Source organism: Castor canadensis, chromosome 5 (genome assembly GCF_047511655.1).
Source record: "Castor canadensis chromosome 5, mCasCan1.hap1v2, whole genome shotgun sequence".
In the NCBI taxonomy this organism is placed as follows: Eukaryota; Metazoa; Chordata; class Mammalia; order Rodentia; family Castoridae; genus Castor; species Castor canadensis.
The window spans coordinates 25,157,265-25,172,881 of record NC_133390.1 but is presented as its reverse complement, the minus strand read 5'-3'; the positions used below and the strand labels follow the sequence as shown (position 1 = coordinate 25,172,881).

Genomic DNA, 15,617 nt, shown 5'->3' with positions numbered 1-15,617 from the left:
ATTTTTAGAGAAAATAGGTTTTGGATTCCAAACAAAAATAAAATAGAAAACTATTTTGAAACAAATTTTGAAAATCTGTGTGTAGCGATAAGACTCTGACATATGAATTACTAGTCAGTTAAAAGAGCTCATTATAGAAAAGGCAATCTATTGTATTTGACTAAATAAACTAGTAATTGTTGGGTTATCTGCCAAATGTTAATGCATGCATATGATTTACATGGATTTGTTCTTCTTTTTAACTTTGTAGCTTTCAGAATATGTTAAAAAGTCAGTTACCAGTTCAGGGCAAAGAAAAAATGATAATACTTTATAGTTTGACAATTTTTGGAATACATTTGTATAGAAAAATCTATCCATATGTATATGTACATATATATGATTACATAATGATCATGGACTGGAACCACCAAAACAGTGAGACAATGCAATCCTTTTCTATTTATAAGTTGGTTATCTGATGTATATATTATTGTGATGGAACGTTTACAAAACAAGGTTCTTACCTTTACAGACCTCAAAGTTTACTAGGACACTCTGGTAAACAAAGTAGTACTATAATTGGTAAAAATAATTACATGTGATCCAATATGCTTGTGAATCTTGAAATCTTCACAATCAAGGATTAGAAGAAAAGTAAATTATTACTACTTATTAACTTATGTTTTCCCCTTTATTTTTTAGAGTGCTGAGAAGGTAAACAATGAATACCATGAACTTATGTATTTTGATTTATATTCTATGTATTTCAATTTATATATTGTTACATTTGACTAGGAAGTATAATAAATATTTGGTGAGTCAATTGGAATTTTCACTTTTTTGGTAAAGTTTTAAACTTTTCATGTAATTTTCCATTATTGTACTTCTACAAATTTTGCAAATAACAAGTGGAAATAGTTTACAAAGATATTTCAAAAGTATTTCTCTGTAGTACTCTTGTGATTAGTTATGCTTATCATGATATAGCATAAAATGGAATATTGTGAGCCCTCTGCATTTATAACTTCCATAACTTTACATTTAAACAATCAAAAATATTACAAAAATTGCATCTATATTGAGTATTTGTAGAATTTTTGTCATTATTCTCTAAACAATATAGTATAACAACTATTTATATATTATTTCCACAGTATTTACATATGTAATCTAGAGATGATTTAAAATGTATGGGAGGAAATGCACAGGTTTTATGCAAGTGTTTTTCCATTTTATAGAAAGGACTTTAGCAGTGAATATTAATTGAGAATAGGGTTAATTGAGATCCTTATTTTCTTCCTTTTGTTCATGTATATTTTCTTAATTCAGAAATATGTACTTTTCTAATAAAGCCAATTTTATATCAGTAAAAAAAGAAAATTTCTTAAAAGACAGTTGAGTAGAATTACTTACCCTAGTCCCAGCAACTGACAAACATCACTTGAAATTTGGGTGGTCCAGTTCTCAGCACAAGCCACATGCCATACTGTCTGGATTCGGAACTGCACTAAGCCATTGTTGTTCATTGTGCCATTGAAAAGACGCACTGAAGATGTAGAGAGTAGAATGGTGGTTACCAGAGACTGGAGGGTGGGGATAGGGAATGGCTTGTCTGATAGTATATAATTTTAGACAGAAGGAATAAGGTTTTTAGGCTCTCTTATACAACATGTTTATTACAGTTAAAAAACAACTTACTAAAGTGTGGCTCAGTGGTAGAATGTCTGCTTTGCAAGTGCAAGGCCCTAAGTTCAAATCCCAGCACCACCACCACCGAAAACAAACCATGGTGTATTTCAAAATTGCTAAGGATATAAAGTTCAAGTTTTCTCACCACAAAATAATCATGTGTATTTGATTTGAGGTGATGAATAGGTCAACCAGCCTGACTTAATTATTATATACTTCATACATATTGGGGTTATAAAACATATACACAAGGCAATATCACAAGGAAACCCCCTGTGTAGCTACCTTTAAATCAAACAAGAAAAAAATGTCATTTTTTTTCTTCTACAAAATAGTAGAACAGGAGGGCAAAACAGGTCCTGCCCAGGGAGGTGGTTGGTATCAGTGGGAAGGGGAGGTGGCAGGGAAAAGAGGTAGGAGGATGAATAAAATGCAAAAACTGTGTACACATGTCTGTAAATGCAAAAATAGTACCTGTTGAAACTATTCCAGGAATGGGGAACAGGGAGTAAATGAGAACAATGGATGAGGTGAATTCAAGTATGATATATTGGATACATTGTTAAGAACTTTTATAAATGCCACAATGTACCCCCTACCCAGCACAACAATAAAGAAAAAAAATCACTTTATATCCCATAAATATTTACAATTACAGTTTGTTAATTTGCAATACAATTTTAAAAATAATATACACCAAAATATGCACTGAGACATCAGAAATCATTTGACCTAACTTTATAAAAGTGAATGATGACTTTTGAGCAAAATGTATAATGTTCTTAACATTTAGTTTAGAGACTGATGGTAGTTTTTCTTGAGTAGGTTGGAAAGCAAAAGTTGAAAGATAAAAATTTAATAGATTTAATTTTGTTTTTTCAAACAACTATAAAAATGGAAAAAGCAGACATATGTAAGTTCATTTCACAGTGATACAACAAATAAACAGAAAATAAAGATAGTTTTGAAGAACATTGTTTATAAACAGTTATCAAGGAGGAAAAACTCAAGTTCAGGAAAAATTACAAAGGTACTTTTTAATCCTTCTTTCTTCAGAAACATTTTATTTCCATTTGCCATTTTGCTGTTTCATTTTCATCATCTTCCCCACCATCTTACAAACATTTTGGGTAGAATGCTAAGAGTATTCATGCTCAGGTAAGCACTGGACCGAGTTCAATTATCTTATCAAACATGGAAAACACGCAATGGCAGTCTTACCTACAACATCCTATTACAGTTATAATTTACATTTCTTTCTTATTATGAAAAGAGTTAAGGCACTGATTTTTAGAATTAGACAGACTAAGGTTTGAAACACAACTTTGGCCAATATCTTTGGCAGATAGAGAACTTTTTCCATACTCAGTTTCCTCATGGCTGAAATAGAGTAAATTCTTATTATGGGACTGTTTTGCAGCACATAGTTACAGAGCATGGCACATTGAATATATAAACTTAAATGTTTTCTTTAAAATAAAAATAAGACATAGTAAAAGAATGAATTGCTCATATAGTTGTAGAGATCTGAATGTGAATGCTGGACTAAAAACAAGCAAGGCAGGAAGAGTAAAAGGTACTGAAGAACCAAGAATGAAAAGGACCAAGTCTAGGGAATTCAGTTATAAATTAGCATAAGGATTTCTCTGCTTAAAGGTAGTAAACAGAATACAGTAACCGGTATGAATGGTACTAAAGTGACTGATTTGAGCTACTATGTATTCTCTCTGCTGTATTTATGTAATCTATCTGAATATTTGTTGTCCCAGACTTACAATTATTAAATATAGCCTGGTTTAAACACACAAACAGAAACAAGAGTTCTACATGTTAAATTTTATCCTAACTAGAATGGTACACTAGAAGATAGCCATACCCTACATCAAAATTCAAAGTAATAAACATATTAATAATCTTTGTAGAATCAAAAAATGGAGGTTAATATAAGCATTTTTAGAAAAATAAGACATACCACAATGTGCTTCATCAGAGCCATCCTCACAGTGTGGTTGACCATCACAAAGATTCACCAGTGGAACACACTCCCCATTTTCACACTGAAAACTGTCATTCTTGCAGGGCTCTATGGAGAAAGAATATTTATTGTACAGGACAAAAAAAGCATATAGATGATTTTAGCATACTCATTCCATTTAGGAGCCTTTAAACATCAGTCCTATGCCAAGACACATGGTGGAACAAGCTTTAATATTAAAAGCATTCCACACTTAGCTACTCAGAATGCCTCAGAAATAGTATCAAAGCCAAACATATGGGTTTAAAAGGGTGAAGATAAAACCTCAGGAATCTCCAACCAATGAACAAACAAAAACAAGAAGGGACAGGGAAACTTCTATTTTGAAAATGATTAGTAAAAATAAATCAGTATAATATAATCTATGTTGATTTCACTGAGTCATAATTCAAGTTAAAAGTATATCAGAAACAAGTTAAAAGTATATCATGGATACTTTCTTAATTTACAATGATCAAATGTAATGGGACTTGAAAGGAATTGTCTCTGTTCAGCATCTAGGTTGTAGATTCAGATCAGAGAACACTGATAAATATTGTCACACTATAAAGAGAGGTTCTTTTTGTGTTGTACTAGGAGCACAAAGCAAAGCAACATCAACAATGGGACAGTACAACTCAAACTGTTCCAATGAGTAGCTTCCAGCTATTAAAAACAAAGGTGACTTACTATTTTTTTGTTTTAAGAAAAGACTGACTAGGGTCTCTGGAGAGTGCTTTCCTATGGGTGTTATCTATCAAGTCAAGTGTGGATCCCCTATGGCAACTAATTCATGTTTAATCATGTAGAAGTGAAGTGAACATACCATTCTTCTGCCTGAAGTTTTAAACATTGCAGAATCCATGGGGCTAGTGCAAGGTTTGTCAGACTTTTCTTTAATTGTGACTTTAGTAAGAAACCATGTTAAAGTGAAAAATTCTATAAAAGATGATGGCTATCTATGCCTAAAATTTGTGGGTAGATTTTTATGCAAACATTGGTGATCAATTACTATATAATTAATTTAGAAGCCAGAAAGTTTGCCATATGCAAATTTGGGGCAGATATCTAAATCAGTGAAACTGCCTGTCAAGGCAACTAGCCTACAGCACAAAGAAATGGCATTCATAGCTGAGCAGGGATAAGAAATTATCTCACAAGGGATGCCTACAGTGTAGTAGTTCAGGATAAGGTGGAAGTGCTTCAAAGAACACACAACCGTGCTCTACAAAAGAGCTAGCTTTTGGACAGAAGATGTTGCTGGTCAAAAGAAAACTACAATGTGATAAATTTCTCCTACCTCTTGTCTTTTAACATTGGAACTACAGTGAGATGGAAGGAATGGAAGGAGAAAATGAACTACAGACAATATTCTACTCTCCTCTACTCTATTCTACTCTACATCTCATTGAACCAAGGTTTGTGCTTGAGTTGAAGGAATAAAAGAAACTTTGATTTAGATGATCTGAAAGTTTTCATCCTACACTAAACTGTGCATTTTATTTAAAATTAAGTCTTAGTTATTCAGTTAAAAGAATGATACTGGAAGTATCTGGAAAAGTTAAGAGGTCTGCCTGGAATATTAAGGAACAAAAAGATATTTGAAAAAAAAGCCACAGATGAAATAAAGATGTCCTTGTTAATACTCTCACCTTGGTCAGCATTCTTTAAATTAATTTTACCATATAGTGTCCATTTTGCTATATTTCCTCACTGTTGTATGTCCAAGGCTCAGCAAAATGTCACAAAGTAGAAAATCAGTAGATGTGGAGAGTGGATTATGGGAAGCGATGAGAACTGGACATAAGCAAGGTGAGGTGCAGCTCAGCTGCTTTTCCTAAGATGTTTATCTGTAGGCTAAGATTGGCACAGCTCCGGCCACAGAAGAGGAAAATGCAGAACAGCTGCTTCTCCTGAAGTTGTTTACATTCAGAGATACAGGAAGGCAGGTTTCTTCTCTTACAAAATCATACCCCTCCCTGAGAACTGCTGCTCCACCCTGTTTACCACTGGATATAAAAGACTCACTGAAGGAGGATGGGAGGCTTTTGCTTTGGGGCTTTTGCTTTGAGCTTTTTGCTTTAGGGATTTTTTGCTAGGGGCTTTTGCTTTGGGGGCTTTTACTTTGAGGCTTTTGGGCTTTTGGCTTTTTGATGTGGGAGGCTTTGGAAGGGAAAAGGATTGCTGAAGGGAAAAGGATTGCTGAAGGGAAAAGGACTGCAAAAGGAATGCTGAAGGGAAAATGAATTGCTGAAGGGAAAGTGCTGGCCGAAGATTGCTGAAGGGAGAAAATGAATTGAAGGGAAGATTTCTGCAGGGAAAAGAATTGCTAAAGGAGAATTGCAAAAGGGGAATTGTTAGCAACCCTGAGGGCTGAGATTTTAAGAAAGCTAAAGAGAATATGGGACAATGCAAGTCTGCACCAAGAACTTTATACATAGGCTTTAGAAAAGCTAAGCTAAAGAAAAGCTAAAGAGAGAACATGGGAACTGCAAGTCTGGGGGCAAAGACTTTAAGAGAGATTATGCTAAAGAACAGCTAAGAGAAAACATGGGATGGAGTGAGTCTAAGGAAAGAGGTTTTAAGCAAGGTTTTAAAGAAGACTTTAGAAGCAAGGTTTTAAAGAATTATAAAGGAGTACGGCTTTAAAGAATAAAGACAGAGATAAGAAGCAGAGTAAATGAAGAGAATAACAGAGAAAAGAAGCAATGAGGGTTGTGCTTCTCCACCCGATCACCCAACACACCTGGCCCCAACTTTCTGTCTGTCTGTCTGTCTATCCTTTGTTCTTTCTTCATCTCCAGTCACCCCCAGCTAGCCCCAGTTAGGTTCAGTAATAACCAAGAGAGAGAGAAAGCTCACTCCAACAAGGGAGCAAGAGAAGAAAGCTTGCTTCAAGTAGATATTTGTTAAATATTAAGTAAATTAATATTAAATGGTTGAAATGTATAAAAAATCGGCATGAACCTTAATAATAGATTTTACACTATTATTATAAAGGGCCTTTTTAAAGCACCTTTATTTTTAGCTTCTTACCCAGGATTATACTCTTCTACCTATTTGTCTGTAGGGCTATATGTATTATGGGTGATGAAATATGAGTTTCCTAGCTATTACCATGCATATAGTAATAACTGATGAAATAATAAATGCAGCTTCAACTTTCAGACTGTTTTATATTACACTATAGAATTTGTAAAAGGAAATTAATTAAAATTCATTATATTATTAAGCAAAAGTAACTTTTTAAATTTAAGGTAGTTGATTGATGGCAATTTTAGTGATTTGAAAATTAAATTGATTTTATGAATTATAAGATAAAATTTACCTATTTAAATTTGAATAGCAGTTAAAATATAGCTATGGAATCATTTGGTCTTGGTAAGAGCTATATTTTAGACATTTTCTTTCCTTATTTTTTGACCTTGTGCAAATAAATAAATATTTTTGAGACTTGGCTTCCTTGACTGTCAAATGGCAATAAGTACTTTTGCCTTAGATGTAAATAAAATACATGTATTTAGTTTACCAATATATGCATACAGTGAGTATTCAATAGATAATATTCTTAACAGCAAAAACAAGAACATTTAAAATTCTTCAGAGTTTGAGTGTGTGGCACTGAAGTTAAAACTCGGGGTCATAAATATGTTAGGCAAGTGCTTTACCAGTAAGCTATATCCCCAGACTCCCCAAATCCCTTTTCACTGATATTTTTAAGTTAACATTTTTACTACACGCAGTCCTTGTAACACTTCCTCCTCCAAATTACCAGACAAATAAGAAAATATGCCTAATCATTTTCTCTTGTTGTTTTAGAACAATTGGAGCTATTTGTATGTTTTAAATTTGAACTGTTCTTTATTTTTTTAACCTAAATCTAATTTATTTCAATAAAATATTTTTAGGAAGCCATGGCTGCTGTTTTTACAAACTTTTATAAATAATAATGTATAAATAATAATGTAATAATAAATAAATGTAAATAATGAGATTCTTATAAATTTAATTATCAATTTGTTTCATACATATTTTTAATCAGATTACTGAGAGGACAAATGGGCAAAGACAATTACATTTTCTACAGTCTTGCACTTATATTTTATCCAAAAGTTTTATTTCATATTTCCTTTAGATTTTATCTTTCTTTTAATTTTCCTTTAGAATATAGGAAGACTTAAAAATACATATAGTTATGTATGCATACATATATTCCATTATAAATTCATAGTTTATCATATGTAATATTCATTTTTAGGATCTGACAGCACTAATTCCATACCCATAATCAAATATTTTAATATACTTATAGAATATTAGTTTTAACTAGCTATTTTAAATTATTTATATTTTTCAGAGGTTTTGTAATAATGAGTTCTCAAGGACAATAATATAATTACAGATAAGTTTTTTGATAATTTTACTCTTTTGTCAGTGTAGTCAGGCTATATTTAATTAGTAAATCACTTATTAGTTAAATAGAATAAATTTAAATATGTGAATAAAAATTTGAGTGAAAACGTGTATGACTATCTGAAAATTGTAACTCATTTTGGTACTTTATCTAAAGCTATTAGGAATATACCCTATGAATTCAGAAAAAAATAAGAAATTTGTTTTCAAAGGCTGAATGAGTTGGATAAAAAAGTGGCTAATGGGGCAGTGATCTACTGTTGCTGATGCAAATAGAAATAAGATCCAAGAAGAGGTATAAATAAGCTATTTCCAAATTTTCCTTACATGCATAAATTTGATTTTGATTCTATGGAACATATAACAATTTGGCATCATTAAGAAGTCTTTAATATAAAGTTTTAACTCTCCCTGGACTCTGAAATCTTATTTCTAATAGTTTTATTCCCATAGTGAGAGAGAAAAAACTAGAAATATTGCTCAGAATTAAATTTCCCCATCTTCTTTTTATGAACTCTCCAGTTGCCCTGCTTCATTTAGTCAACATATGCTTGGTTTTAAATGGAATCAAATTCGTCTCTAAGGCACATGCCACACAGTCTGGGGAGGGCTCTAAACCCCTAAATATAACCAGCTGCCACTTCCAAGTTGCTTGATATACACTACTGAGTATCAGAAAAAAGCAATGAAAGTACATTTATAAGAGACTTTATCTTAATAAATACATACTATACTCCAATTTGATGTAAATAGAACTGTTTAAATTAGGAGAAGACATACAAAATATGTTATATAATTTTATTTCAATTGAGTACTTTCAAAGGTGCCCTTAAAATATCTCAGAAAACAATTAAAGCACATAAATACTGAAAACAATTTGTGATAACTGTTTTGTATTTTTTTCTAAAATGATCACCGAAGTAGAGCACCAGTTTAAGCAGATATGTGTGTCCAATCTTACTTTCCAAAACCAGCTTGACTATCTCCTATTGCCAAGTCCCTGTTTCTATAATTGCTTTTCAGGTTTCTGGTACAAAAAAAAAAAAAATCTTGATGGAAAAAGACTGCTGATGACAACCCAGTCACTTCATGTTCTACTCTCCAGCAACATCGGTGCCAGGTCCAGACAAGAGTGTGAACCCCATTTCCAGGATATTTCTCACACAGTGGTGGTCATGGCAGACTCCACTCTAAATTAATATTTTTCTCTTAAAACTAACTCCTTTCATAAACAACAAAATAGTAGCAATTGAATTATAGCTATAGAACAAATAATTATAAAGAACCCCTGAACAGGTATCCCTTTTGTGTTGAGAGTAATAGATTATGTAATTTTGGGGTATTATCTTGTATAGAAATTGTTTGTAATACTTTTCAAAATCCTTGATATTGTTTATTTTATAATAAGAACCTGATAAAAGCCAATAACAATAATACATTTGATGGAAGAGCTGTGTTCATGTCTTCCTTTTCATAGTTTATTCTTTTTCAATTTTTTCCTCCCTTTTCATTTGCAACATAAAACTATGAATTTAAAGTCCTTGGAAAAATGGTTTAAGATCCTCCCCTCCAGTAGAATAACTACAAAATATTTGTTTGCTCTACTGTATGATATTTTGTTGAAGTATATATTTTCTACTGCATTCAAATACAGATGATATTGAGACCTGTACCTTTTTTAAATTGCAACATTATCTCCTTAAAAACTTAAAAACTTAGTCCTATCACTGCTTTTAAGTGTTCATCCTTAAATGTAGAGCTGATTCAATTTTCAGTGCTTTTGAAAATATTGATTCTGCTCATGAATTTGACAAGAAACTTCCTCTTGACATTTAATACTCTAAATAGGAAATATTATAACATTGATTTGTATTTAGTATCCTTTCTTATAAAACATAGTGAGAAGTTGTTTTTCAGATTTTTTTTAGATAGGGTCTTCCTGTGTAGCCAAGGCTGGCTTTGAACTTCTGAGCCTCATTCCTCAATGTCTGAGCACTGGGATTACAGGTCTGCTCCACCAAGCCTGGCTATCATTTTTTCAGATACGGAAAGTATACATCTTCTGCTATCATATCTTTAATTTTGATTTAATCTTTTCCTTTGTTAATGTCTCTTGTTTTTTTATTATTCATTTTTTCACATGTGCATACATTGTACTGCTTCTCCCCCTACCCCCTTTTTTTTTCTCCCCCCACTCCCGTTGCTTCCAGGCAGAACCTGTTCTGCCTTTATCTCTAATTTTGTTGAAGAAAAGACATAAGCATAATAAGAAAGACAAAGCGTTTTTGCTAGTTGAGATAAGGACAGCTATACAGAGAGATTCCTAGCATTGCTTTCATGTACAAGTGTGTTAAAACCCAAGTTGATTCATCTCTAACTGATCTTTACGCTGGTTCCTGATCCCCTTCTCATGTTGACCTCCATTGCTTTAAGGTTTCTGTATTAGTTCCTCTGTAGTGGGGACATCAAATACTTTCATGTATTCTTTTCAATTGTGGTTGGGGTTCTTTGTTGCATGCCCATTCATTACAGTCTCATATTTTTTCTTTTTATTGATTGCATTCTTCAACATACTTTCCTGTGTCAATTTTTGTGGAAATTGGATATTTTGGAACCAGAGTTTCTAAGTAGTAATAAAATTGAAAAGAAAACTATGTGGCTCATATTATTAATAAGCAGGGGAAGATGGGAGGGTGGCCCAAACAATGTATACACATGTGAGTAAATGTAAAAATGATAATAAAAAAAAACCCAATGGCCTCTAGTCATATTAGAAAGAGTAATCTGTTTATGGCAAAGTTTCACAGGAAATTGCTTGACAAACATGACCACTCTTTTCCAAAGTTCTTGGGGAGAGAAATGTCACTTAGGGGATCTTGTGCTAAGCAAGTACTATTCTATCAGGAAACAAAAAATATATTTAATTAAAAAATATGAATCAGAATTTCAGTTATAAAAGTAATGGTGAAAACATTTTGTGTTTTTTTTCTGTTACTCAGTTTTTTTTAATCATTTAATTTATTTTTCCTTAATGCAATAAGAACAAACTAACTTTTATGAAAACTACACATCCTAGGTATGTTTTATTTTAAAATTTCTGAACATTAGCTACTAAAATCCTTATTTATGCCATAACTTTAAAAGTATTATCAGAAAACCAGAACATCTCAAAGAGAAAAACCTGAAACAGTAGATAAAGTGTTGGCAGACAAACATGGTTATCATTTATAATCAGTAGTAATAAAATTACGATGGGAGGATTATTGACTAAAGTGAAAAATGTCTCAGTCAAAATTATCTTGTTTAATATTTCCAACGCAGTAATTTAATTTTCTTCTGAGTTAAATTCTGATTATATATAATGCATACACACATATAGTTAGCCTAATACATATTACTTATTTATGGATAATTTATGTCAATGGATTTTATTCTTTACTATTTCATAAAAATTGAATCATTTTCTACATTTTCCTCCTTTTGTGAACTCTAAGACAAATTCTAATTGTTCTAGTCTTTTTCCTTTTCTTTTATACTATGTGTTTTTGCATAGGTCTTAATATTTTAGTTTATCTTATTAATTGATTATTTTGATTGGTTCATGTTATTGTTGTTTCTAAGTCAAAATCAGCTGCTTTGAAAACCAGTCACAAAATGCAGAAAGGAAAATTAATTAACTGGGTTACCACTTACCTCTACAAAATTGCTTTGATAATCATCCTTTGAAGGCCAGAGAGTGGCAACAAAGCTGAAAGCATACAATTCTCCGTAATGGGGTCAAAGGTCTAGGCTAGTTGTGAGTGGAGGGACAGATTTAAACAGAATTTAATTACACAGTAGAATTTAGGACCAGATAATAGGCCAGAAAAGGATCAATTATCTAAATCTTCCTCTTTTCTAGGTGCTTAAGTGCACGATAAACAGACCAACGTCTGCAATGGAAATAAAGAGAGAAGTAGAAAGTAACATTTATTCCTTCTTTCTGACAGGAAAGAAGCACTACCTTGTAGGGCAGTAGTATAAGAAAAATCATAGCCTTAGTACAGCCAAAATTAAGAAAAACTTTATTTCTCTGTACATTACTGAATATAAAGCATTATATCTTATATATGTAAATATTCCTATAAATGTATTCTTAGTCTATCTGTACAAATCTCTACAAGTGTGTAGACCACATTTTGTTTGCTCCTGCTGGTTGTGTTATGGATATGATTAAAATTGAAGGAAGAAGGTTGACATGCCAGCAGCAACACTCAGCATTAAATTCATTCATCGTGCTAGCTGTCTCTAATAAGTTAATAATGTTAGATCTTTTAATTGGATATTGTTGGCATTCCAACAGGTCACTTGTCTGCCTCTCTTCTGCTCTCTAAATATGACCTTGGCAAATGGAACGTCCTTGTTCACTGTGTCAACTGCTTCACTTTTAACTTAACTTTAACTTAGCCCTCTTTAGTGCACAAAATTCAAGACCCTTTACACAAGGTCTGAGAAAAAACACTCTGTGTGGATACTTGCTTTAAAAAAAACTTAGGCAATGATTATGCACATAAAAAGAAAGAAACTCTTCATTATACTGAAGAAGAAGAAATATCTTAGATTGCAAACATAAAAATTGTAATTTAGGTCTTGAAATCCTTGGTATTTTTATTTTTGGGGGGTTACTTCAACAGTATAATGCTATGTATAATTTGTCTTACCTGGAACCCCCAATTGATAGCCTGTGGTGAAGTTTGCTTTAAACCCCCCTCCAGCCACACTTGTGTCAGTAATGAAAAGCACTGACATTCTGTTGGTGACAGAGAAGACATCCTCCACGGGACCAGACCCTGTGTACACAGCTGTTCCAAAGGAAAATGAGGAAGTTAGATCTTTGAATGCAGGAATTATTCCCCTTTTCTCTCATCCATCTTCTTGATGGATGAACAACATGCAGCTTGGCTCACTCATGAAACAGCCACATGTAAATAAATGTGTGCAGTTTTTCATATTTTAGATACTGTTTCTAAGAACCCAATTTCTCTATCGTTCTGTGTAATACTACGTGAGATTCTTCGTCTCTATAATTTAATAATGAATTAATCATATGAGGCTCAGCACCACTACCGTTCAAAGTTCACGTTATCCCAGAAAAATGATTATTTGGCTGCTTTTAAAGGCATTAATGAAGCAATAAGGAAATTAATCTTCTTTAGCAAAAGTTTGTCCAAATTTATTTATACTTTTTGGAAGTTGAATCATAAACCCAATCTGAAGAGTAGATGAGAGAAAGATAAAATAGACCTCAGTAGTGGTCTTTCTCACTATTCCCTAGGCTTCAGAAATTTCATAAACACTCTTTACTAAATATTACTTGAGTTAATTAAAACATACATTTGCCTTTTTAATTGTTTTATGTGTTAGAAGCCATGAAAACAATTTAGTTTCTAAAGAAATTACTATCATTTTGAGATCCTTCTGTAATTCTTATTTACTTTTCAAGAACTTATATAAATATTGAGATGAAATGATGAATTTTTGTCATCTTTTTGGTTGTACTAGAATTTGAACTCAGGGCCTTGAGCCTGTGATCTGCCACTAAGCCACACTCCCAGCCCTTTTAGTTTTAGTTTATTTTTCATATAGGTTCTCCTGCTTTTTGCCTGGGACTGGCCTCAGACAGAGATCCTTCTACCTCTACCTCCCACCTAACTGGCATTATAAACATGTGCCACAACACCTTTCTTATTTTCTGAGAAAATAAAATATGGGGTTGAGCTAACTTTTGCCTGGGTTGTCCTAGAACTGTGACCCTCCCATATCCACTTCCTGAATAGCTGTGATTAAGGGCTTTCATCACCATACCCAAACAAATTTTTATTTTCTAAATCAAAAGAACACTAAAGACAAGTAAACAACAGTTTGACCTGAGAATTTATAAACTGAACACACTAGAACATATAAATGTATGCACAAAAACCAAATTTGAAAAAAAAAATTGAAGTTCCTCAGTTCTTGCTAGCTTCTTAGCTCCATCAAGACTTTCATTGTTTATTTTTCGGTGTGGGGTCTTAAAATCCTTTCCCAGGAAGCATGCATTCTAGAGTATTGTGGACTTCTGCTGAACAACCCTACATAAAGTTGGAGGGGATTATGTGACTGGGTGCCCTTCTCCATGATCCTGGCCCTTCACATGTTACAGTCTTCTTCTACTTGTTGCAGTGTTGATATGACTGTATCCTGATTACAAAGACATCAGGTGAGATTTCACAATAAATGATAAATTTAAATATAAAGCACAGTGAGATACAACACTTTTAGTCATAAAGTACACTGTTTAATACAACCAGCTGGCCATTCAAGTATCCTCAGAATTCAATGTGTGACTTATTAAGAGAAACACCTGCCAATTTATAGCAGTTAAGTAAGATTATAACTGTTATGTTTGGTATATAACTTTTTAATGTGTCACTACGTATTTTATGATCTAGATACAAAATTTTTTCTAGAAGAATCAACTCCCTTTGTTTATTCAAAAAAATAATAACAATAGAAATAAGAAAGTAAACTTAGGTCACTTTTGAATCATTCTCAGATACCTGAGAATGATTTATATAGAATGATTTATATAGAAATAAAACAGCATATAAATGGTAAAATAAAAATCATTTAAAATTTTTGTATAACACAATTTAGCTATTTTGAAGTGAAATAAAATCCAATTTAATTTTTATCTTTGACATCTACTGTACACATAAAGCAGAGATAAATACATAGTGGCTATCTTTAGTTCTTAGTGTATGGCTATAAAGATTATTATAGTGAATTAATACTAGATGGTAAGAACTATGTCTCAAAAGTATTAATCCCGATTTTCTAAGAAAACTTGAGAAGAAAATTGTTTTGTCACCATGCAAACATGCCTCCTATTGTAAGTTTTTATTCTGCTTCTGTTTTCATTTTGCTGTTGTAAAAGTGATTATGTCGACTAAGAAATGTTATCTTCATCAGTACAGTGTCTCAAGTTATATGACTTCATTCAAATCCCAGACTTACCCAGGATCAAGGAATCATCTTCTCCACCATCTCTGATTTCAACTACATCTTCAACATTTTCTAGGTCAAATTCTTGAAAATGAAGATGTATATTTTGTCCATTTTGTGCATTTAAATTCCAGACACCTTAAAAGTAACAACACTTAATTTACAATATATTTCTTTTGATTTCACTTAAATCTTCACTCTGTTGAGAATTTCAAATTACTTCTAAGGTAATTTTTCCATTTCATGACAACCAACAATCCAAGTTATTTTTATTATTTTGTTTTTTTAATTAGGAATTATATTGGTTCAAAAAGAGAAATATAGCCAAGGGATTAACAACCCGAATATATAGGAAGCTCAAAAAACTAAACTCCCAAAATATCAATGACTTGGTGAAGAAATGGACAAATGAACTGAACAGAGCTTATTCAAAGGAAGAAGTCCAAATGGTTAAAAAACACATGAAGAAAAATGTTCAACATCCCTGGCCATAAAG

The 15,617-nt window shown here is 32.3% G+C and overlaps 1 protein-coding gene across 1 annotated transcript in view; it reads right to left on the bottom strand.

The window, feature by feature from the left end:
• Positions 1 to 15,617, bottom strand: part of Tmprss15 (transmembrane serine protease 15) — a 118,478-nt gene that overhangs the window by 40,978 nt on the left and 61,883 nt on the right. Inside the window, exons 15-18 of the mRNA XM_020153573.2 lie at positions 15,134 to 15,259; positions 12,799 to 12,939; positions 3,644 to 3,754; positions 1,396 to 1,528 (exon numbers count right to left, since the gene is read on the bottom strand). Of these exons, the coding sequence (XP_020009162.1) occupies positions 1,396 to 1,528; positions 3,644 to 3,754; positions 12,799 to 12,939; positions 15,134 to 15,259 (511 nt within the window). The remainder of the gene's footprint in view (positions 1 to 1,395; positions 1,529 to 3,643; positions 3,755 to 12,798; positions 12,940 to 15,133; positions 15,260 to 15,617) is intronic.